The following is a 26,329-nucleotide window of genomic DNA, read 5'->3' as shown; positions in this document are numbered from 1 at the left end:
TGGTTTAGTGTCGCTTTGCAGTTTGTTTTGCACTTCCTTGTCGTTGTTTTCAGGCTCTTTGTGATCATTCTGCATCTCCTTGTGTTTGTGTTCGGTCTCTTTGTGGTGATTTTGTCATCGTTCAGACTATAGTGGAGGGTCATTTTAGTATCTTGATGTGAAGAATTTGTACTTGCAGTATTAACTTTGTACATTTCAGTATGTTTTTGATACTTTGACCTTTAATTCACTCATTCATGAGTTTACAGCAAAGCCCTTTATTCTAAGAGGTTGAAACCTGAAACTCGAAAGAGTCTTTTTGCTGCGACAGGACATTGACTCTACAGCTGACACCGAACCCTCCTCCATGATTAATTTTTTCCACATAGTAACTTTTGACAAATGCCTCCAGGTCTCTTGAATGTGATTAATTATGCAGCACACTTCCCAGTGCATCGTTGAAGTTTTGGCAAGCCATCAGCAGATCAGGAGGACGAGCACTGTGTCAACAACAAGGTGAAACTATGAGAGTAATTTCAGTTTACACAGGGCATCCTTCTCACTGAGTGTCCCATTGGCAGAGGTGAAAATGATGAATTACATTTACTCTCGTTATTGTGACATGTCTGTAAGTAATTTTACTTTTACGAACCTCACTGGGATGAGACACTGCACAAATGTTGATGCTGCCAGTGTCATATAAGGGCTTGCAGGGTCGGGTTTCCACTGAACAGGCTCAGAAGAAGAGTTTATACTTTTTGTGATATTTTGCTTTCAGGTGTTTTTTTCCAACCCTCTGATATAACCCATAGGAGTGTCTCCTGAAATAATGCCCCTACAGTGGCAGGTGTACCAGACCTTGGTTGTCATGGTTACAATAATAAACACACGCACTGTACCGAGATTGGCGTAGCTACCTTCGTCGCCGTGGTTACCATAATAACTGCCATGGCTTGGTTAGGTTTAGGAAAAGATCTCGATTTGGGTTAAAATAAGTACTTTCTCGACATTAGATGATCTTTACTGTTTGGTTACAATAATAAGAAGGTGGTTAAAATTGTCAAACAGTTATAATTTAATAGAAACAACATGAATGACTACTTTCTCATGGGAATCGAACACCACTCTCCTGTCATATTCCTGTGTTTTTTTGACCCATCCATCCACCCCAACCTCCTCCATTGTCGGCCTATTAACTACATCACCACACTTTTCCCTTTGCTTCCCTCATAATTAGTACAGCCACTAGATGTCGCCTAACACCAAAACGCAAGTATGGGTCAAAAACCTGCTGCACAAACGACCTATGGGCTTGTTTTTTATAGGAGGACAGTCTCTTTAATTTGGTTTAGCAGTGACTGTTGCAATACAAGCTGTTAGACGGTGAAGCCGGTGGTGTGGCATGAACACACAAATAAATAACAGATAAATGGCTGACAGAGGTCTAATGCACTGTAGCTCTTAGTGATCCATAAATAGTGTTTTGTGTATCTGGAATGTGTGAAAGAAGAAGATGTCGAGCAGAGCTAAACCTGTCAGTTTGCAGGGAACTGGCAGAAAGGTTGCAGAGCTGGGCTTATTGTATAACGCAGCCAGCAGAGGTGAGCAGGACAACCAGTAAAAGGTGTTAAAGGTGCAACACGAGGATTTCAACCTGTAAACATTAAATGAGCGAGTTGTGTAAGGCATACAGAGTTTTACTCATGAGTGTGAAAATTCAGTCCAAGATGGTGTTAATGTGTTTGTAATGCACTGTGAGTAGTTCTGTAAATTAAAGAGAAGAAAAACTGTGTTTGATTGACAGAACACAAATGTGGTAGTAGCAGTCCTTTTACAACTTTTACTCTTTGTCCCTGACCATTGGGAATAATTATCTTCTTCTTGCTGTGGCTGCCTCTAAACCTCCATGTTTGGCATATGGCCAGTGTGAGGGCACCAGGAAGGGAGAACAGACACACTCATGTCACGGACCTCCTCTTCCCCTTATGTATTTATTCCACTCATGAACCAGCAACTTATCTCAATGTAGGAGATAACGATTTTTGTAATAGTACAAGAGGCAGGTGAGTGTGGCAAACACTGCAGAGTTATCTGTACTGTGCATTCAGGATCTGTAGATTTAGTTTTATTGATGATATTCAATGAAATCCTCAATAAAAAAAAAGCTGCTGGGGAATTGAGATAGAGCGGTTCATTTTCTGAAGTCACCCATGCACTACAGATATTTTCTCTTTTTTTATTCCTACATTTTTTTCACTGCCCATTTTCTCCACAAAAGGAACCATGTTAATCTCAATTAGTGCAAAGAAAAGGGAGAAAGAAGATGGAGACAAGACTCTTTTTCTTTTTCAGGCAAATTATGATATTCTACAAATCCAATAGAGCACAGATTTCATTGTTCCCATGGAGGTCCATGTGAAATAAATGAACTCTCAACGTACAAAAGCTTTGTATGAGTAAGACACGAATACGAAACTTCTTTTCCTCAGGGAATATATTAAAAAAAAAAAAAAAAAAAAAAGTTTTTTTTTTTTTATTTCATGTTGATACATTCTTGGACAACACCACAGAATAGTTGCATGAGTGGCCAAATGTAAATTTCTCCCACAACATTGGCACATAAGCAGCAAGGGCAACATGAATATACCTAGTACAAACAGTAAAAAACATACATGCTTCCTTTTTTTTTTTTTTAAGTATTTTGTTTTTTTTAAATATATATTCATCTTTTTTCTCCATTTCCCATAGTTTCCAGGAAAATAAGAAACCAATCAAAGCCATATTCTGCTGTGTGAGAAAGTATCAGGAAGTTAACGGCAAAGAAACGGAAAGTAAATAAAAAACAGTACAATTCAGAGCAGACAAGTGGACTCAGCTGTGCAGTGAGAATTTCATTATCTTAAACGTTATTTTTTCTGATTCTGTTTCAACATCGAACATATCAGGCATGCATTGACAACCTCGACATCAACGCCTTTTTGTTGTATCAGCAAATCCGTGAAATCACCGGCACAAATCCAGAGACGTCCCTGGACTGAAGCAGGTTCTCTTAAAGTTGGCTACAACACAGTTAAGGCTCATCATCATCATCATCATCATCATCATCATCATCATCACACACCGAAACACTGCAGAAGTCATAATGTATGTGTGTGTGTGGAGAAGGAACACACATGATGGGATGGGAATGCTTTCATCGTGGGACCACAAACATTTCAAACAGTTCAAAACAAAAAGTGCTTTTAAAACACCACATTTTTTTTTAAGCTTCATGTTCACGGCCAGCTGAGGAATCTGTTTTTTTTTTACCATGTCAGGTGACTGAAGTGAAGATTTTTGGACTCACACACAACGACACCTATGAACACCAACGCAAATCTCTGATGCTCTCACTGTCATCCTTTGTGGACGGCCATGAAACGCTCACAGCCTTCATGTTTCTACAAGTTTCTGATAAAACAAGGTGACTTCAGAGCTTATTCCCCGTCACGTAGGGAAGAGACAACCTGGTCTTATGATCACATTCCTAATGTTAGTTAAAGACATTGGAAACTTCAGATCTCAAGTATCTCTCTACAACACAGTTAAGTGCTATTGGCAGTTTCCTGTTGTAGATGTGATCGCAGTGACAGCAGCGGCTGATGTGGCTCATGGAGGAGATTAAAGTACATTTAGAGCCCAGTTGCCACAATCTGAATCACAATGATTATAACTGAGTCAGATCTGACCACACAGATATGGCAGTTGTCTCAATTCCATCTGTGGGGGGAGTTCATAGTGCCAGTCTTTGAAAACCCCTCTACAAAATAATCACAGTGTAATTCAGGGCTGTAAAATAATCTGATACCAGTAATAATTTCTCCATGGATGTCATCACTCAGAGTAAGAAGCAATTGGGAGGAGTTTTCAGGTTTTTTTGTTTTTTTTTTACCATGAGACATTAAAGTGACAAAAATCAGATTCCAGGTGGCAGCATGAGCAAAGCCCTTGAAATCTCAAAGCGAAGAATATGGCTTTAACAAAACAAAGAAAAAAACAAAAAAACAATGTGCATCCAAGAAGCAAGAGCTAAAGAGAGAAATCACCTTCATAATCATCGTCTTGAAAATCAAAATCAAAGTAAAACGAACAACCAAAATAAGCCAACATATAAGCCATAAAGAACTACACACAGGTCGACAGGAAAGTCAGAAAACTTGCAGTTCATAAAGACATTTAAGAGACAGGAGGAGGCAGGCTCTGTAGAAAGGTCATACCAGGGTCATGATGGCTGCTTCGCTTGACATCAACGGCAGAGGGACGCGACATGGAGCCCCGTGAGCAACGCCGACTGTTCACGACAACCCAGAGATGTCCGCTGATGCATCCCGTGTTCATTCTCAGTATGATCATCACAAACAAACGAAGGAGTCTGGGTTTTATTTTTTTTATTTTCGGAACAATTTCCCAACATTGCAGCTGTCTTTTTTTTTTTTTTTTTTTTTTAAACCCTTCCATACCCCAGCCTCTTTTCTTTCTTGCTACTTTCTCACTGACCGAGTGAATATCTACGTGCCCGAATTCTTTGCTGAAAGGAAAGTCCCACAAGGCTTTGCTTCAGTGTCTGAAAGTCTGTGGTGGGCGGTAAAGCACATGAGACCAAAAAAGAAAAAGAAAAAAAAAAACTTAAAACATCCCTTTCTTCTTTTTTTTCCCTCCTGTTTTTTGTTTTAACTCAGCAGGGCAGGAGACCAGACATCTACCATCATCTCTCTCTCTCCTCTTTTTCCTTTCTAGTCTGTCGTTCTGATGGAGGATTGCCTTTACATCACAAGGTCGTTGTAGCTCACGTAATCCTTCTTTGCTGCTGGACCTAAAAAAGGAGGAGAAAATGAACAGAAGAGATCAACTTCAGACTTGAGGCTGTTACTTTAGATGACGGGTGATGGTGAAATGACAGGTAAATGAAATTATCCCAAAGTTTGGAGAGGCTTGAGTTATGAACTCTCACTGCATTGCCTGAGTTGACTGACAGTAAAGACTGACTTTGAAGAGAAATGCCTCTTCTTTTAGAACTGGGATAGTAAGATTTGTAGGTGTTGAGAGGTCATAACTCAGAGGTGAAAGCATCCATAACACAAAGGAAATCCTAAGATATATAACAGAGACATCAGCTTCTGCAAAAGAAGAACCTCAGTCTTTAGAGAAAAATATCCCGCACACCGAATAATTAACACACATATATATATATATATATATATATATCTTATATGCAGAGTATAATATTACAGAGTACCCTCAATGCCAATGATTTAAAGACACTTTCACAGTGGTGCATTCTCCCATGGCAGAGTTAAGTGTCCCACACCTGGGCACACAAGATGGGTGGAGCTTTATCTCTTTAAAGTGATAGTTCAGGTTATTTGACATGGGGTGACTGCAATGTATTACTCTGTTTGAGTCAGGCAGAGCTAAGTGTAGTTTTGTAGTTTTAGGCACAGAAATACTGTGGTTCAACAGCTGAATTAAATGTAGTTCCAAAGGAAATACAGCAGTGAAAATATTCAAAATATAGTTTACACTTCAACTGATATTAGATTTTTTCTGTGGGCATTTTTTTTTTGAAGTGGCTAAAATATATTTTGGCGAATGGCGAGACGTATCGGCTGCTTCTCTAAACTGGGAGAGCGCTGAACTGAATCTACTGCAGGAAATACACTGACTATAGATTCATACCTCACACAACTGCACGTCAAATAACCCCAAGTATCACTTTAACCCAGTTGCAATGTACATGTTGTTCTCCCTGTAAGACCAGGTTCGACGTCTACATGCTTCTCCCTTTAAAACTGGATGAGACGTACATGTAATATATGATTATGTTGTTTTTGAGACATGTGACCAGTGAAACACATTGTGATTTGCTGACATTTGTGCCATCATGGGAAATATATTTTGTTTTTTTGGCAGTTTTAGTCCCAAAAAAAGTTTTTAAAGTCACGGTTCAGAGAATGGCTAACGACCTCACTAGGTGGTAAAGCTTCATCTGATGCAATGCAGTCAGTAAAACCTTTATTTCTCAGCCTCTGAAGCAGATAGACACATGAAATGAAAATCATCTGAGACTTTAAACCTTTTGCTTATATTGTAAATTATTGCCTTTACCATAATGTTCATCAACAGTTTAAAAAAAAAACGGTGCTTGTTTTTCCAGCCATGTAAAGTTTCAAAGGCAAAGCCAGTGATTTAAAATAAAAGACCAAAGGTTTAGGTCTCAAAGGGCTTTCATTTCATGTTTGTACCTGCTTCAGAGGCTGAGTAATAGAGAGTTTTAGAGCACTTATTAGAGGGCCTCCCTGAGGTCTGAATGAGTTTGGATCGTAGTTGTAAGAACTCTTTAGAGAGACCGACACATAAGGGTGATCAATAAATTGTGATGCTGAGCAAGAGCAGTGTGCGGGATATCCTTTTTCTTCCAAGAATGAAATGACACTATGCAAAAGCCCCTGAATCTAAGACATTTGAATGTCTTATTTATATTTTCAAAATCACAACCTAAAATTAAAGTCAACTTAAATTCTCTCTTGTTACAGACCCTATTTTAATCACGCAAACACAACAACCAGCACAAAGCAGCAGTTTTCTGTCTCACAGACTGATGTTCTCGTTCATGTCGGAGCAGCAGCACAGAGAGTTAAAGGGCTGGGAGGAGGTGAATATAAACAACAGGGTGCGGTGACTAGTAAATACTCTGAGCCAATCACAGTGAGGCCCGACGACAATGACTCAACACAAATCACACTGAAGTGAACATGCAGCACCATGTGGTCTTTTAAAAGTCAATTAGTACAAAGGTGATAGAAAAACTTTAATGTTTTGAAGTGTGGGGCTGTTGTGTGGCCCCCTTGCTGTTGTGTTCAGGTGATGTAATGAAGGTGAAAACAGTGTAATGGCACTACAGTCTGTCTGATGTGGAACTTTTTACAGGGTTTCTGCTTTAACCACATTAAAACTTCATACTTGATACTGACTTGAACGCCTCAAATGGTTGAAGAGCGTGAATAAAATATTGTGTCATTGCTGCTCTTGTCGCTGAAGTGGCAGCAGATTGATGGTGAACCAGAAACAGACGTGATTCTAAAACGTCTTCTCTCAGCATGAACTCCAAATGCAAATCCACAGAGTTTTTACCTTTAAGCATGTATGACGTCTGTCACTTGCCTGTTGGAACAGATAAACTCGTATTTATCAAATGTATAATCTTCACAGCTGCTTAAATATCACTGAGTTTTCTTATAGGGCAGATTAAGTAAGTGGGAAAAATAAATGAATTAGTCAATAAAAACAATGCTGTTTACCTCCTCTAAACTCATGCAGCCCACTTACTATCATTACGAACACTTTTGTCCTGTTGGAGTCCGATATCACTTTGACAGAGCCATCGGAGGTCATAGTGGATTGGACAATTCAGTAGTGCTAACGTGTGGACTCCCAGCGAGACCCAGCTGCCTCATTTGAACAAACCTCTCACAGTCAAGGCTTGTGGTGGTCTTGTGAAAATTTGGTCCTCAGACATTAATTGAGAATGTAGAAGAGGCGTCATCTGTCCCTTTAGTTATGACCACCTCCCTATCTCCCCCCTGCAGCTCTGCCTCCCACCTCCCCTCTTTTGGCGACCACTTGGCCTTCGGTGTTCATCGAATGACAAATTGCTTCAAGCCAAAAGCCCATCATCAATCATGCCAGAGAGATAAAAGAGAAAATGGCAGAGTTCGCATATTAAGGCCTGAACGTGTCACTGAACCTCCCTGACTTTGTCATAATGTGTCTTATTCATATAGAAAGTCGTCTGTTCTGGTCCTCAATCAAGACTGCATTATACATCTAAATGCAGTGTATTACCAAGGTTTTTCTTTTTTTTAAGCAACATGCTTGGAATTTATCGGTCACAGTTGTACGATACACATTTACATACAGTGTATCCAGGGAGATGAAGAGCAGCCTCAGGGTTAGATATGAGTAGATGTTCAATCAAACATGTATTTTCTCTTGGGATGAAAAGAGGAAAGTGCCATCCATCATTTAGTTGGTCTTTATTTATTTTTATTTAGATTTTATAACTACATCAACATTTTTCTTGTTAGTTTTTTGTGTTTTGACAAAGACAGATATAGCAAAACATTTTAATAATCCAATGAGACTCATTCGAGGAACCTTTCAGTTGTTAGAGTGAAATATACAATGATTTTGTGTCAAAGAGAAATTCTTGATAAAGTAATAATCTGTAGAAACCTAAATCAAAATGACTCATTTAGCTTCTTTCTTTGTAACACCTGACCTTGAAAATTGTGCTGGTTTATGCATGATGGGATTGGGCCAATATGTAATGCTATGAAATATTGTGATATTTCCAGCAATATCCATGCAATACTTTTCATAATATTGAGAATCTTTTTTTTTCCTCCCAGTTTTGCATTGTTGCACAGTCTGCCATGCTGCCGGCTCTGATCCGCATTTCACTGCTTTTCACTTGTCTTGGCGAGAGTGACAAACTTTGAACTGCTGTTTAGCAGCAGCATCGCTTATACCTGAACCATAAAATACAGTAATATAATTCTATCACACAAATCTCTTTGTACATTGCCAGACATGATGATAATGATCTGAACAGATCCTCACAAATTTAACAAGTACGGTTAAGAGAATTTAATAATCAGACTTGAAACATGAGCTAACATTACAGGAGATCAGGGTAAGAACATGAAAATGTTCTAACATGAGGATCAATGTTCTTAAGGCACCTTCCTCTAAATGTGGAATATTTTAATACTTCAGACAAACGCCTTTTGGGACCTTTTATCCAGATTTATTCTATAACAATATTGGTCAAATAACCTTAAAAAACAAAGATGGTATAGAGCTTTAAAAAAATAGTTTCAGGTAAATTCATTCATTGACGTCTTCATTTCACTGGTGAATTTCCACATTAATTCTCAAAGCAAGATTTCAAGGGTGGGTTACATATGCAGGAGTGTTAGAAAGGCTAATCCCCAGAGAAATGAACGTAGTACGAGGGTTTCACTTCTGCAAGCACCCAGGGCAAAGCTAAGAAAAGGAAAGTACTGCTTGTAAGGATTCTTTTTGAGAGTTTTAAGACATATATAGAAGCCATTGTTGTATAAGGAATCAGGCTTTTCAGAAAGGAGGTCTATAAAAGTCGATTTGGCCTTTGAAAAGCAGCTGAAACCAGAGGAACAGCGAGAGATAGAAGTCTTTGTTGTCTGAGAATCAGCTGTAGGAGCAGAGAGGATGGAGAAGGAGAGAGCGTCATAAGTGCGGAGAAGAGATGAAGCCATCTTAAGTGACTGAGGGCTATTACAGTGTCATGAAAGAGGGGTGGGGGGGGTGGCAGCAGGTGAGGAGGCGGCGAGAGAGCAAGATTGAAAAGAGAGAGGATTTTAAAATCGAGTGAGAGGAGAACCAGTAAACCTGAAGCTGAGAGAGCAGACGGGGGAGAAAGAGAGAAATGGAGTGAGAAATTAGGGGGGAGTCGAGCAAATGGATCATCCTGGGCCAACAGATGGCTCCGCTGGTCTTCAGGGAGTCCTGACTGAACTGCAGTCTTCCTGCACTGCTCCACTACTGCTGTGTCTTCTCTACCATGAACTCACTCTGAATAGTAAAACAGGGTGGGGTCCAGAGTCCCTGCACTGTTGATAACACACCAGAAACACTCCCCCAATGCGTATGAACAAACAGGACTGATTTATGAGCTGTGACTATCAAGATCCTAGAGGCTGCAGAGACCCTGTCCTGCAGGGGCTGTGTGGGGCTCCTGAATTTAAATAGATGAACAAGGACGGGTGCAGATTTTTGGCATTTGAATGTCAATGTCAAGTATCATAAGTCCAGTAAAAACCTCTGATGACTCAGAAGGACGACACATTGACAATCAGTTGTTTATTAAGGAGTCTGAAGCCAAGTTTTCATCTGAATTTAGTACAAATTTAACAAATGGTCCAGAAAATCATCAATGTAAAATGTGAGTGAACACAACACCATAAAGAACTCAGGGTTTTTAAGCACAAATTAAAAGTGCACATAAAAGCATAAGAAAGAAGTCAGGCAGATTCAGAAAGAGACAAGAGTTTGGAAACTTGGTGAAATAACTACACTGACTGGGAAACTGCCTCCAAAGAGCTGCGCCTTTAATCTTCAGCCAGGAGTCCTTCACAGACCAGCTCTGAGGTACATTATCAAGGCCTTGCTAACAGCAGGCTAACCATTGTATCATAGGGACGGGTGATCTAACAAGCTTATATCATGGACGATTTTACTTTGGCATATGATCTACTTTTCAGATGAACCGCTGTAGGTGCTTTATTTAAATTCACTGTGAACTGGCACATTTTCAACTGTTAAACAGCTAGCCCGCTAACTGCAGCTGGTGACTGCAGTCCTTGTTCTGCTCTGCAGCATCGCGAGCTTGGCATAGCAGCACATGTAGCAAGAACTACTGCCACCAGCTGCAGTCCAAGACGGTGAAATAACAGTGGTGTCCAAACAAATTCTCCAAATGAACAAAAAGTGTGACTGGCTGCGACAAAATTTGTAATCAGAACTGTAGGCGAAGAAGAAAGAAGCGCCAGAATGGTGGAAAGATACAAATCACAACTTCCAGTTGGGACTTTCACAATAAAACCAGAGTGCAAACAGGATGCAGATCCATTCTACTCAAAAAGATTGTCATATGATCATTTGGACAGATCTCCCACCCATACTGCGCCATACTCATTAGCATTTCTGGTTCCTCTTGATGATTATGCGATGCAGCTTTAACACAAAGCAAACCGAATAACGGCTTATTTATTTAAGTAAAGACGCCCATGTGACGTGAGCAGCGTGAACTCAGGTGAAACCAGGGCTCAGGAGGCTGACTGAGGAGAATGGGAGAAATCTAATCTCTTAGATTAAACTAATCTCTGGGTGTAACCCCGATCAAAGATCCACAGAGGAATATCTTTTCAGGTTTGTCCCCCCTCCTTCCCCCCCTCATGATATCACTCACAAACGTACTGTTGAAGTGCCACACAGCATAGCATGCACACAGCACCACAGAAAGACTGTAAATCTGCCACTCAAATCGTCGTATTATGCTCTCCTCTCCCTCCTCATGTAAAAGTTATGAGTCAATTGAAAGATGGCGATAAAGAGCTGTAGAAGTATACTTAACATTCCCCCCACACACTCCCTCCTCTCTCCCACTCGAATGCATTCCTCTCTCTCTCTCTCTCTCTCTCTCTCTCTCTCTCTCTCTCTCCCCCCCCCTCTCCTCAGGCCTCCACAAGAAAATGGATCAAGGTCAGGACAGCAAAGCAGGAGAAGATTAATTTGCTCTTACCTCTGATAAATTATGAAATTAGCCTGTCAGGGGGAGAAAAACATGATTTGGTGAGTTGTCCCTGAGAGCCCCAAAGAGAAAAACCACAGCGAGGTGTGGGCAGTAGTTTGATTACATTGCCATGTAATTTCAATTTGTGCACTTTTTATTTCAGGGAACATTCTGGTTGAAGCTCTACTTTTCTTTACACATCACAGTTCTGGTTTCCTGTGGAGCAGGAACGCAAGAAAATGACGTGTCTGCATGCTCATTATGCGGTTGCTGAAATGCAGGGTGTTCGTCATGGATATTCACCATGGCCAAAGTCAGAAGAATGCTCAGCACTAAAAATGGGCTGAGGATCAGGGAGCAAAATATGGGGTTTATGGAGACAAAGAGTAAATGGAATTTGGACGGAAGTAAATTTCTATCCCATGGTAAAACGAATATAAATAAATTCAGTATCACTTAGCCAATATGTTATTTAACCAAGATTCTGAATCGTCCAGGCAGCATTACATCTCCAGCACAATATGTTTGCTGTTGCAGATTCGGATATAAACATCATTTACACAGACAGGGTTGTAAGAATTTTAAAAGCAACTTCTTTAAATACATATGAAAAGAAGCCGTGGTCATGCATGAATAAAGTAAACATGGAAAGTAGTTATTTTAGAGGAATAGTTTGACTTTTAGTGATATGATTTTCTCTTTCTTTCAGAGTCAGATGTTCAGATTAACACCACTTCCATGGCTGTACAGTAAATGAAGCTACAGTCAGCAGCTGGTTAGCTTAGCTTAGCATAAAGACTGGAAACGGGGGAAAACAGCTAGCCTGCCTCTGTCCACAAGAAGCAAAATCAGTTAATGTCACTATCAAAAAACATGAGAGTAAATGTGTCAGTTTTCTGCTTAGTAGTTGATTATGTGAAGGACTTTTTCTTTACTTTACAGACACAATCACTTTGAACAACTGACTCTGAGAGAAGAAGAGGAAGAGGATTCCTCTGAATGTGGAACTGTTCCTTTAAAGAAACAACATAGTGTGTAAAAGAAATATCCACCTTCCACCACCAAGACAGAGAAGTATCCTATTTATTATAATAATCTATAATAGTCCATTAATATTAATTATATTTCAAAGGTGTTTTCTTTGTCTCAGTGGAGTAAACTGGCAGTGAATGATCTCTCATCCTTCAGTCAGTGACATTAAATCCAGTCAGTTCAGGAGGTGAAATAAATGTGTGGTTGGATGGGTAAAATAATAACATGCTTTATTACATTTCAATTGATTTTAGGTCCAGTTTTACACTTCATTTAATACAGACTATCAGTTACAGCAGGAATAGTGAGGAGTTAATCCACACTGAGTACTTACTGTTGGGGTCCACGTTCTCACACAGCTCCGTCTTGGCCTCTCCGTTGGGCCGGTCGCTGGCCTTGTGGGAGAGTCGGGACGACATGGTGGCGGCTGTGACGACGGCTTTGAAGGAACGTTTCCTCTTCTGCACGTTGAGCTCCGGGTGGAAGATGATGACGTAGACTTTGGGCATGTAGAGCATCCCGAGGGCCACGGACGCGCTCAGGTTCATGGAGATGGTCAGCGTGGTCGTCTGGATGTACAGCTGGAGGGCGAATAAAGGGGAGAAAGAGGAAAAGGCAGAGTTATGATGTTTGTCTTCTTTTTCTCTTTGTTGTGTTTTTAGTTCTGGTCTGGTTCACGCTCACACTAACTTTGTACAAAGCAACTAAGAGGGGTAAACATGACGTCACATGACTGACAGGTAACTAATTGAGCGGACAGTGTTGGTGATGTCATCCTGCATCATCAGCGCTACATGGAGCCATGGGGGGAAATGAAACAGCGGAGACTGACAGCAGGTCATTCTGCACTTTACTGAACCTGATGAGTTCACTGAGCTCTGGACTCACAAAGAGCTCATGGAAAATTGATTCTGATCATTATTAGTCGAGACTACGACTGGACCTCGTCTCATATATAGTGACAAACAGGAAACACAGTTTAATATTACAGGATAGTAACTGCGCGGTCGTTGTGGTTCACTCAGTTTTTATCGGGGAACAGGTCAAATAAACGGTGCATTAATGGATGAATAGTTATTAATGCAGCCCTTTCAGTCCTCAGACCTTCATCTGGTTTGTATGAATTTTGCCTGATGAAGGCCTGAGGACTGAAACGCTGTGTTAAGTGATTTCAAGGGATGGACATTGTGCAGGACTCTTCGGTTTTCTTTTTCTGTAAAGAGTTTTTGATCCTATGCACCTGTCACCAGGACTTCATGGTCTGCAATAACCTTTATTTTTTAATTATGAATTTGATTTTTGACACTAATGCTGCCTAGAGATGGATTCATAGCAGGACCTGTACAGTCGTTTCATGGCTAAAGATTCAGGTGGCCCAGCATTTACAAGTGCTTACTTGAGTAAGTTAGTTGACATATCTAAGCCACATGATTGAACCACACATATGAATACAACTGTATTCCAAACCCTTCAGGTTCTCAAACTGGATTGTTGAGGCTACAACATTCAGGATTTCTGTCCAGCTGCTTGACTGTTGTTCAATGTACCATCTGTCTGTTTATTTGATTATGGTGATAATGTATATATGCAGATGTAAAGTCTTTTGACCCTGGGTATCACTGTGTTCTATCACAAGTGTGTTGTATGAAAAGGTGAGATCTTCAGCTGCCAGAGGGGGCGTGCACTGTACATTATTCATCTATAATAGGTCTGCCTTGACAAGAAATCTTGATCCAAATTAATTAATTATTACCACCAAAAGCAGTGTCCTAAAAATGGATCAATAGAAGTCGATATTGAACCACATGTTGGGATTTTTCGAAGTGTAAAACATAAGAGAAACTGACTTTTGTCTTGTAAGTATGATTTTAATGAACTCGGTCCATTTGTTGGTCATGTCCAACTGAATAAAAATGCCCAACTGGCTGAGGAAACATGGCCTGTAATAAGCCCAGGCAGAGATTTGTTAGAGAACCAAACTCTTGACACATTTCATGAGCTGGTGAAGGATTGTTTTTTATTATCCAGTGTGTTCTCGACCCTCACCTACAGAAGAGAGCAGCGGCAGACAGCTGGGCCACAGCATAAATGTTTTATGCGCTGTGTATAATGCACTTGCGTCCAGAGCCGCCGCCCTCTGAACCCAATAGAGGGCTAATATCGGGCCGGAATGAATGCATAAAGAGGCCCGGCCGCGCTGTAATGGGCTTCCCAGAGTGGCTTTCACAGAGTTCAGCCCCACTGTCTTTATGTGTTATGGTCCTGCTGTTGCAATCTGATGTATACCATTTACAGAGAGAAGTCACAGGCTGAGTCACAGGAGGCTGAGGGGGGAGGAGGGAGGGAGGGATGGGTTCGGAGAGAGACAGGGAGGAAATAAGAAAGGGGGATGTGGGAAATAGGAAAGCAGCAGAAGTGTGTTTACACTGGAATAAATCAGCAGAAATGATCTGATGTCTGCCCTCCTAATGTCTGTACACGTTTGGTTTAATGTGTTAAATTAAGAGGAAACGGTGTTAAATTTAGAGGAAACAGTGATCTTCTGTCCCCGTTCAAAGAAAAAAACCAAAAAAAACCAAAAAAACAAAGAAAGCTACAACAGCAGGGCTAACAAAATACACACTAAATACACACCTATATTTCACAAGTGTTCAACATTTTCTTACACTGGACAGAAAGAAAAGAGGAGGCCAGATGGGAAAGTTAAACATCCCACCATCTGGTAAGATTTGTAATGTCTCAAGTATTTAACAAGGCACCGATATCACATTGTGTTCTTTAGTTTTGTCAGTCATTAGTTCAAAGTGTCTGTTTGATCTCTGTGGGGATGGGGACGTTTACACGCACTGTAGTATCCTGGTTAATGTAGATGCGCAGATTTCCCGACCTTATTTGGAAGCCTGGCTTTTTATTTGACGGACTCTTATTTTGTTGTGTGTCTGTGTCCGAGGGGACTGATGCTGCAGTGAGAGCACAGACAGAGCACACCTGATCTAGTTCCTGATGTTATAGTTCATCGTAATCTCTCTTTCCAGGATCATTAGTCATCTGCCCGCTTGTGTGCTGACTCTCCAGTCCTCATCCACCTGCTGCCTCCAGCCTGCCTCGCCATCCCCCCTCATTCATCCACCGCGCCCAGCCGGTCCAGCCTCTCCTCACAGACCCTCTGCCCTCTGTCCAGCTACCTCCCCACTCCCCTCCACCTCCATTCCCCGCTGTCCTGACAATAAACCCTCTTCATTCCATTGCTCCGAAGTCTGTGTCTGTGTTTGTATTTCATGTATTTGTTAACAACTCAAACGCCTCCTGGGGACACACATCAGTGGAAGCTGTATAAACAGGTAATTAAGGACAATATAGTAAAACACAGCTGGAATAGTATAAAGTTCAGTACAGTCTACCATATGAGGGGTATTAGTATTTGCATTTGTAATCAGAACCAATTAAATGTTTGTATACTAATTATGAATGCTAAACAGGGAGGACAGTGTTGCTCTCGTGGTAAAGAAATAACAGTTCAACCATGAAAAAATGCAACTTCACTGTAACTGCTGATTGGTTATGGCAAAGCCCCGCCCCCTGCCAAACAGGAAACAACAGTGAAGATGAACAAGATTTCTGGCGGATTCAAGAAACAAAACGATAACTCAGTCTGATTATTATGTAGAAACACAGACACACACACACATACACACACACACTCTGACTGCGATATAAAGCAGTGAGATAAGCATTGGATACGAGAGCAGCTCTCTGATAAGATGACATGTCCGATAGAAGCAGCAGACGTATCCAGAGGACTGTTACTGGAGATTAATCTGATCACATCTGATTGTCCTTTCACTTGTACTGTGAGTCTGCCCCCGGCTGAGTGTCTCTGCAGTGGATTTGTATGTGTTTGCATGTTGTAAGACGTGTATGTTTAAAGGTTTCAGCGAGGCCACATTTAAGAGAGAATCATGAAAGAATCATGTGGAAGACAGAGACTCTAACCAGACTTGGAGGAGGAGGAGGTCAGAGGCAGCGTGACTGATGATCTGAAAGGAGACACAGACCTGATCTTTTTTTTTTTTTCTTTTCTTTTTGTTACTGGACAATAAAGATGATGTGAGATAGTAGATTAAACTGGGAGGTGGACCACAGGTGAGGTTAAGAGGATAATTTATCTTCTAAAGTTGAAAAGTAGTTTCCCGAAGAGCTACTCAGATCCCTCATGTAGAAAAAAACACTGCAGGACTAGAGGTCTGCAGTTCTTAGCTACAGTGGCTCTTTCTATGAAGCAAGTGAGTTCATTTAACCGAATAAAAACATACCTACTGGTGGAACATAACGAAGTACATTTACTCATTTTACTACATATGATGGTTTATAATGCTTTGTCTTGTTAGACCTAAGGTTGAATTTTTTTTCAATCATTTCAAGGACTTTGTTGCATCATCGACATTAACATCATCATGTAAAGCTCCTCCTCACTTTCCATACAGAGACACTGATGAATACATTTAATTTACTCACTGATAACAAATTTAGAAAAAGATTTCAGACGGACATAAGATGTACAGAAATGTATCATTCAATGTAAAATATGGATCTGTTGGATACGGATCTCCACTATGACAACAGCGGAGGACTCAAATGTGGAGCGCAGTTCTTTTCCCTCAGTCAATCCATCAATTCAATCCACAAGTTCTGTGTACCTGTGACTTAATATTCATCAGGTTTGATATGAACAGGTGACTGCAGGTATGGGTGGGTGACCTGAAAGAGACAACTCAATTTTTAAGTTTCTTTGGGCTGCGAGACAGTCTGACAATAATTAAAAATCTACTTACATCTTCCCATATTGCAATAAAGTGATAAGGATACTGCTGACTAAACTCCACACACACGTCCTTCTCTCAGTTTCCTCCATCCAGACTGAAACTGGATGAAGTTTCAAAATTCAATCCAGAGTGCGTAAAACTGTGGCTCTGTCACACATTTTCACGCTACAATTAGAGTTCAGTGCAGATGTAGTCTAAAAAAAAAAAAATCATGTTTTTTTTTTTTTTTTAATCATTCCTTCATTAAAACACAGACAAACAGAACAATGACGTGTATGAGCCAGTGTGACACCTGAGGGAAACGTCGGTGACCCTGCAGACATCTCCAGCTGAACACAGTTTCATCTGTGAACTGTTGATAAAGGCGGAGTTTGTTCAGACCTCGCATCATCAAAGGCCTTCATATCTTTTCTCATCATCTGTGTTTACAGAGTTTGTGTATCAAATGGTCTCAGCGGGGAGCCGGGGCCTGGGTGTAAATAAAGTCCATTAATTATACTCTCTAAATCTGGGGGGTAGCAGTGACAGATATGAGTCATTGTGGGAGGAGAAATTGCCGCCACGCAGTTGGTCTGCTGCATGCTGGGAAAGAGCGCCAAAGTTGTAGTTTATGTTTAGTAACAGTTGCACACTGAGGACACAGTTTTTATTTTATTTTAGAGCAAACAAACTTCTGCTCAGTAAAGCAGCTTCTGTTTTCGTTGCGTTCATATCGGCTGAATCTCCTCGCAGGAGGACAGTATGCCGTTGTATGAAAGCAGCAGGAGTAACAGAGCATTTGGCCCCATATGGAGGCAAACACACTACAGTAACAATAATTATATAACAGAACAATAACAGTGCTGTGGGGAGTGTAATGACGTGTGTGCTCAGCTGGATGTCAGAAACATAAGGACAGTATACGTGGAAAAGAAAAGACAAAATAGCTCATCGACTGCGGGTGTCTTTTGATTTGGCTTCAAGGAAAACAGCCCCTAATGACAACGGCATGGATGGAGATAAATAACATGTGAGACAGGACAAGATGTGAAGCACAAAGCAAACTGCTGAGAAAGGAATATAGGATTTAAGAAAGGAAGAGAGGAAAGACAAGAGATAAAAGAAGGGTGAAGTACTGTACATAGAAAATTAAATACATATCAGAAAAGGAGGGTGAGATTTTCTGAAACAAACAGTCAGTTAATATAGAAAACCGGTGATCAAAGGGGCTGCTTGTAAGTTTTCTCTGCTGCTGAACGTGGTTTCTTGTCAGAAATGGGTGGTGCTGATTGTAGCTTGACAATCGGCCATCATCGTCTTTATAATACAAGAGAATATAATACATGCTCACTATCAGAAAGTGACAAGGTGGGCCAGGCTAGCTGGTTAGCATGCTAATGTCAGTAGAAGAGAAGATGTTACACACTGATGTTACTTTCCACCTCTGGACACAGCTCATGGCGAGTAAAGGAGTGAAGTCTGATGCTGAACTCGCAACCCTACTACTACACTGGTAAGTAAACAGCTGTCAATGCTAATGCTGGCTATGTAGCAATAGCAAAACTTACAGATAGCTCCTTTATCAATAATAAAAATCATTAGTTGCAGACTTACATAAGAGATTTGAAAATTAGTCCACAAATCGGCTACAACAGCGATACATTAATGCACCAGTGATCATTTTCACGATAAATGCAGGACTTTTACTTGTAATCCTTGTCACTTTACAGTGTGGTATTTTTTACTTTGTTAAAGGATGTGAACACATCTTCTCTTCTACTACTGAGCAGAAGTTAAAACAGATCCTGAAATATCTGCTCAGAAGGAGAATACTTTTCTGCTCGGGTGGAAACAGGGCCAGATGTGCAACAGGGAGACAGCTGTGGCAGAACGACAGCCTGATTTCATATGTGACAGAGAGAAACAGGAACATCCAGACAACAGAGAGAAAGAAATGAGGACAAAGAGAGAACAATGCACGGGGGATGTTTGCTCCCAGGCCCGGTCATATCAACATTCATGAAATGTTATTCTTCTGAAAGGAATTTCTGCAATGAGGGGATTCACAGAGGCCAGATAATCCCACGCAGTGTTCGTGTCGACTTCACCAGTCTTCACAGTGTTGAGCTTATTTTTTCTTAACTTCACACAACATTGGGAAAAGAACGAATCTGTTAATCATACGAGGAACTGTAAGAATGATCAAAATGATGGATGGTGACAGAATCAAATCTTCACTGTTACAGTACGAGAGCTGCATTTTCCCTGTGGCTGTGAGCCATACGATTCTGCAAAAACAATATTTTAAAGAAGCTGTTTGTAAGTTTTGCTGTTGCTACACAGCTGATGTCAGCATTAACAGCTGATTTCTTAACAGTCTAAATGAAACAGTGCAAGTTCAGCATCAAACTGAATCAATCCAGTGGTGGAAAATAACACCATTGTTATCTCTTATCTCAACCTAATGAAGTTAGCATGCTAACCAGCTAGCCCCATCCTGTCTCGTCACTTTCCAGTAGTGACTCACTGTCGTGTCTTGAAAACGTAGCGCTGGTCGGAGGCCGTCTTATAACCTCTTGTCTTCTATATTCTAAGTCAAAAACGGCCGAAGCCCTTGTCAAGTGACAGTTGCCACCCGCTCCTGGCACAAAACCACGTTCAGCTGCAGAGAAAACTTGCAAATAGCCGCTTTAATAAGCTCATTATCACGAAGAACTGTCTCCTCTCCTACAGGATATGTCAGGATTTCTCTCCCAGACCATCAGAGTGTCTCTGAACATTCCTACATGAGAGTGATTTATTAAATCAACACTGGCGTCCATACAGGAGGATGAATCCAGAAGACGACATTTAGAGCCGCAAACTAGGAATTATTATGATGAAGATATATTATCATATCAGTATTATGATGACTTGTAGCTTTCTGAAAGCTGTGGTTTACAATACAGTTTATTTTCTGTCAACACATACAGAACCTGCTGTGTGCAGTTTGCAGATACTGACAGTCATAATGAAAGTCATATATTTTATACACTTATGTCTCTCAGCAGTTTTGGGGCTGTGAAAGTACGAAATTGCCATGTGCAAACTGTAACCATTGTGTCTAATACACTGTTTTAAAGGATAATGAGGATTATCTCATCTATTTGTTCATCTCATGGGGAATCCACGCTGCTCTGAGTGTACCAGCCTCTTTCTGGATGTCAAGTAAAGCCTTGAGACAGCATCAGAATCCCGGAGCTGTAGTGGAGGCTTTGCATGAATCCGTGCATGTTTTTTTTTTTTTTTCTTTTTTTTTATACTTGAGTGAATTCTGCTGCAGGTCAGAGCTCTGACTGTCTATCAACATGACGAGCTTTGCATGCTTTATGGATGTTGGACTGAATTTACATAAAGGAACCTGTGTTCACTGACCTAAATACACAGAGTCCTGCTCCAGCAGCAGATGACTAATGTTATGTTCCTGCGTACATATGCATGTGTAGGCCACGCGTGGGTCAAGGACCATGTACAACATTATTATTATTATTCAGATTCAAAAAACACAGTGTGCAGTAAATGCAAATTATGGCGAGAGAAATGGACAAAGGATGAAAGCAGTGAATTTAATCCAATTTGTGGATGAAAAAGAATGAATGTAAATGCACATAAAATTTAATACATATTGACTTTTCATCCCACTGTACGGTTCAGCTTTTTATTATTCATGTGTTTTGCAGTGGTGGAATACAATTAAACACATTTACCCAATCGTGCACTTGTGCTTGAGTATTAATTTTGTACTTCACCACACGGTAGATATTGTACTTTTTTACTGCGCTACATTTGTTCCACAGCTTCAGCTACTTTTCAAATTCAGATTTGACATTAAAGTATATTGTTAATGTAAAACTGTGTCATTTATAAGTATATGATGATGTATTGCTGTGGATTTAACTACCCAGTGATATATATAAAGTTATTCAAATTAGCTCCACTTTGACAAACTACAAACTTTAAATGTCACTTGCACATCCACACATCACTGTTAAAAATCCTGTGATAAAACTATAAGGTTTTTTAAAGGATTTCTACTTGAATCTGTGCTTTAAATTAAGGAGTATATTTCCACATGATTTAAACATGAACACTAGAGGGCGACATGATGACTTCCCATCCTGCCTGCCTGGGGGTCTTAACTGGGCTCTGCCCCTGATGAGTAACAAGTGGGATGACGATGCTGTCCCTGGTCTCAGCTGAGGGTAAGTGACTGTCTCTGCTGTGCCACAGGTCAGGGTTTCTGTCCCTGAGGTCCACACAGGGTGTCCGTGTAGGCTCTCAGTGACATATAATGGCTGTGCCTGCTTGGTCCCTCATTGTGGCCCCTGGTCGGTTAATGATCGTTTTTAAAATTATTGCAGCCATTTAGGATACTTCACAGTGAATATCTGCGTCTAATAGCTCCACCTTTATATTGTTACCCTCTTTTACTCTTCTGGCATTAAATATAAAGACGATATATAAACTCAGGGGCAGAGACGGCAGCCTGTGAAAGAGCTTTCAGATCCAGCTGAAAGCTTCCCAGTCGCTGACAGTATCTATATGAGAACAAGAGGCAGAAATAAAAGACTTGTTTATGATAAACTGTGTGTCAGCTTGTTGTTGTTACTCTGTGTCAGACTCACTTGATGTTTTAAGAGCTTTAAAGAGTTCAGAGATAAGACGACTGCAGGTTTGGAAGCAGCAGCAACAACAACAATCGACCCCAGTGCAACACAGAGTCGACCACAGAAGCTCCACAACACGACTTAGAGAAACGTATTTTCTTAGTAATAAACAATATAATTTAATAATTTAGTTTTGATCATGTTGTTTTGTACTGTAGCTACCTGTGTTTGTAATATGAATTCAGTTAAAGAGGGAGCATGTTTCCGTGGGTTACAGGCCTGTGAGACGGGGATGGATCTTACTGTTTACAGTGTCGGATGTTGGTGGTGGTGGTGGGCTATACTTTTTGTGGGGCCTCCTACGATCCCACATTACTGATGAAGGAGACGACTGGATAACTGGATGAGACATGTTTTAAATAATGGCCTGAGAAGTATGGCACCAGCATGTGTACAAACAGTGCCGCCCTAAACCTGATATATATATACAGCACAACTCAAGATTCATTTTAGCATTAAACGTAATGTGATTTACTCAGTCTATATTCACGTTCAAAAAGCTTGTGTTGTGCTTTTTCCCCCTTGTTACTTTAACACTCATGTCTCACTCCACTGGATAATGAGGCACAAATTCAAATCAATCCAAAGTTTCTGCTGAAATAATTGACCCTGCAACACAATATCCACTGATATCAACTCCTGTATTAAACTGTTTCTGTTCAGAGTCTCTCAGCTCTTTGTTTGAGGTGAGGGAAATGTCCTGCTCTGGTGACTCTTTCATGAAGTTAACCAAAGAGCTGAACCACAGAGGATGACCTCTGGATGTGGACCAGGGGCCAGATGAATAAATGATGTGAACACACAAAAACCATGCGTACGCTATTTCCCGCACATGAATTTGTATTTATGAACACAGAATGTGCGATGAGACTGTTCGGACTTCACATACATTTTTTTTTTGTTTTTTAAACATATTTATAATAGAGCGAGCCAACCTAGACACAGCGAAGTGAAAATGTAAAATAAAGGGGAGACACAGAATTTAACAGAAAACAAAATGGCCAACTTCATTCATTATTATCATTAGAAGTTTTTACAATTATTATTGTAAATTGTAAATACTATTGTGTTTGTTTGCTCAGTTTTCAATATTATATCCTCATTATTTATTGCGAGTCATTTTCTAAACTGTGTGCATACTATAATAATATTTACTAATCACAAATTTGGACGCCTGTCTGGAGCCTTAGTCCCAACAAATGAAGTCCAGACTAAAGCAGGACTTTACAGTTGGAGTTTTACAGTTGGAGTTATTGGACTAAAGTTTACTGATGAGCTCTTGTTTATGATCCGACTGAGAGGCTGGTGTTTGTGCGCCAAATTTCTCTGTTTGAGATTTATAAAACTGAGTCATGCGTAAGCTCTCCTTGATAATTCTGACAAAAAGAATGCTTATGCATATTTCTGTTGTTTTTTCTTTGTGTACACATAGTTTAAGACAAGAATGGACAGAGTTTTATGCATCTGGCCCCTGGTCTTTGTTGTTAAAGTCCTGTGCTTTGTGCACTATGTACAGTAAATGTAGCATCTGTTCAAAAGAAATGTTGCCTGTGAACATAATCCAAGCAGTGATTACATTTGGCAGCAAAATGTAATTGGGAAATCACTTTAGTGAGACAGAGATGTAATTTCTAGGATGTTCTGCTGACACTTAACCTGAACCATAACCAGATTTCTACTGGTCACCAGAGCTTGATAAAAGTTGTGTTATTGCCACGTTAGCATCACATGTGCAGCAGAATGAATTAGTGTAGAGTTGTGAACCCTGGGTTTTAATGGGAGAGTTGTTGGAGGGAGCAGTGGATTTAACACAGCCTGAAAGCAGGAGAGGGTTAATAAAAATGGCAAAAGATAGAAAGTTGTGACTGAGAGATCACTGAGAAAGAAAGACAGGTGCGAGGAGAGTGATGGCAAGAGAAAGGCGAATAAGAAAGAGAGAGGTGAAGGGATGACAGGGCTGAGATAGGGAGAGAAAGGTTGGTGGAGCTGAGCGAAAGATCCAGAGGAAGGAGGAGAGAGGAGCGGGAGAGTGGTGAGAAAAGGTTAAGTGGGATGAGACAGCCGGAGAATGGTGAGTGCAAAGACAGGTATGGTGAGAGAGCTGTAAATGATGAATGAAAGAGAGAATAGGTGAGGAGTGAAAGAAAAGGAGAGAGAGGAGAGAGGTTGGAAAGTTTTAAGAGGCTTCAGACAGCAGCAGAAGATTGATGGTGAAGTCCCAGAGTGTGGTTATGATGATAAAAAAAAAAAAGTTTGAGAGAAACGGAGAAAGTCGAGAGAGACAGATGAGAGGAGCGGAGGAGGAGGTGAGAGGGAGAACGAGAGGGGAGTGACGGTTCTGTGGAGGAATGCTGGAGCAAGGCGAGGACCGTGTTTAACGCAGAGGAAAGTAATGGACAGCAGAAGTGGGCAGAGAGAGAGAGAGAGAGGACGATGATAGATTCAGAGCTAAGTGGAAAAGAGATGAAGCCCATCAGCTTCTACACGTGCGAGTAACGAGGAGTCTGAGCGTGACAGAGAGATCAGAAGATACTGACCACGTCGTCTGTGGGTGACGTCACCACAGTTACACGTCACTGCCGGAAAATACATCACCTGTATGATAAAGGTTTGGTACGAGAGATCAGGCTCTGGGTTAAAACAAGTACTCCGCTAAGGTTAGGGGACCTTTGTCGTCATGGTTACAATAATAATCATTGTCGTCCTGCTGAGTGGGCATCAGATCAGAAAACACAAGCAGCAAATGACGAATTATGTGGTTTAATTTGGACGACGAAAAACATTCAAACTCACACCCACAGTAACTTCCACTTCACCTAACCTGCCAACCAGAGAAACCAGAAACAAGGCACAAGCCACCTGTGTTTTAAAAGTGTAACAGGGGGAGCTGATGATCTGCCACGGCCTCAAAAGGATAAATAAACGTTTCTTTGATTGATTGGGATTCATGTTGATTTTCTGTCTGTAGTCACAGATTGATGTTAGAGGACTGAATATACCATCTGTGGTGTCTGCAAGGTGAATACGCCCTTTTCACTTTGAGAAAACAGATAATTTATAAAACAATATTTACATTAAACTCTTGCTATTACCTGAGGTTGAGTGTGTGGAGCAGTACACAGCTTCCACATCACAGGGACTTTTTGATCGGTTGTTTTTCACATCCCTGTGGGTGAACAGCCCGGCAACAGAAGGCCGGTTACAGCCCATCACTGTTTGTCTGTACAAAACCATTTGTGTAATCGAATCCATTGAAAATGCAATAAAGGCTCCATCGGAGAAGGAGTTTGCTTTCATTAAGGGAGCACAGATTTCAGGCATGTCCGAGTGTATCTTCCTCTAATCATGTGCGCTCTGCTGCTGACAGCGGACATTAAATCCACAACTGGGCTGAGACTAAGCTGGAGCGCAGGTGTTTCTTTGCTTTCAGTCCAGCAGGTAACAGGTTCTGGTGAACGACTGGAAGCTTCAGCTGCAGGAAAACCTGGATGTAGCAGCTATGCCACCACCTACGGTTTTCTGAATGGGCCTGCATCAGCGGAGTCTGGACAAATAGGAAAATAAGAGATGTGTATGATTTCCTGCAGAAGCCAGTTTGAGTGTTTAAATTGCAGGTTGAGTCTTTAAATCTCCTCCTAGTTTCCTTCCAACACCTCCACTCCCTGCCCCACCCTCACCTGTCTCTGTTGGAGTTTCCTAACAACACACACACACACACACACACACACACGAATGTGTTTACATAAAGGTTCTTTCTGTTGAATTGTATTATATTGCTATGATTATATCTTTATATATATAAAATATATATTATTATAGTTTTTTAAAGCAAACTCTTATTCTGAAAGGAGAAGTAGTAGAACAACAGTAAAGTCAGATAAAATAGAAAAAGTAAAGTACTTCAGTAAATGTCTTTGTGTTTATGTGTGTGGATGTGGATTAGCATTTTAATTGATAACTCCAGGTGTGTGTGGACCTGAAACTGACAGAAATTCTGATCATTGATGGTTTCAGTCATTTTGCAAACAATAGTGCAAAAACGTCTCCAGTTCCTGATGATGATGTTTATCATTGTAAACTGAAATTTCTGTGTGTAATCAGACAAAATGAGCTGTCACTGTAAATTAAATGATCAGCAGATTAATTGATAATGAAAATAATCTTTTGCTGCAGTGCAAAGTGTGTATTTTTCAAACTGGAGCTTAAAGAAGCTGCGGGTGTGTGTGTGTGTGATTCGGTGTGTGTTATATGTGTGTGTTTGCTTGCTTGACTGTGTCTGTGTTCAAGACCACGAGTCTCTACATTAGTACGTGTGTGTGTGTGTATTGTCTTGAACTGAGCTTATTATCTGTGTTAAGTGCTGGAGCAGAAACCTCAGAGGAAACAGAATCCCAATTGCACTACAGACTGTATGCACACACACACACACACACACACAC

At 40.6% G+C, this 26,329-nt stretch overlaps 1 protein-coding gene across 3 annotated transcripts in view; it reads right to left on the bottom strand.

Annotated features, from left to right (window-relative positions):
- Positions 1–2,459: 2,459 nt before the first annotated feature.
- The window catches only part of grm7 (glutamate metabotropic receptor 7), a 272,650-nt gene continuing 248,780 nt past the window's right edge, over positions 2,460–26,329 (bottom strand). For 2 of the 3 annotated variants that reach the window (XM_071493703.1, XM_071493699.1), the window contains exons 9-10: positions 12,717–12,963; positions 2,460–4,831 (exon numbers count right to left, since the gene is read on the bottom strand). In XM_071493703.1, the coding sequence (XP_071349804.1) occupies positions 4,782–4,831; positions 12,717–12,963 (297 nt within the window). In that variant the 3' untranslated portion in view covers positions 2,460–4,781. Of the gene's footprint in view, positions 4,832–11,359; positions 11,383–12,716; positions 12,964–26,329 lie in introns of all 3 variants that reach the window. The other variant, XM_071493700.1, reaches the window with a different exon arrangement.

The sequence above is a fragment of the Trachinotus anak genome, unplaced genomic scaffold (assembly GCF_046630095.1).
Source record: "Trachinotus anak isolate AG129_WGS33_773 ecotype Australia unplaced genomic scaffold, CSIRO_AGI_Tana_v1 ptg000013l, whole genome shotgun sequence".
Taxonomy (NCBI): domain Eukaryota; kingdom Metazoa; phylum Chordata; class Actinopteri; order Carangiformes; family Carangidae; genus Trachinotus; species Trachinotus anak.
The sequence above is the reverse complement of the archived record's forward strand: the minus strand, read 5'-3'. Positions and strand labels throughout refer to the sequence as shown.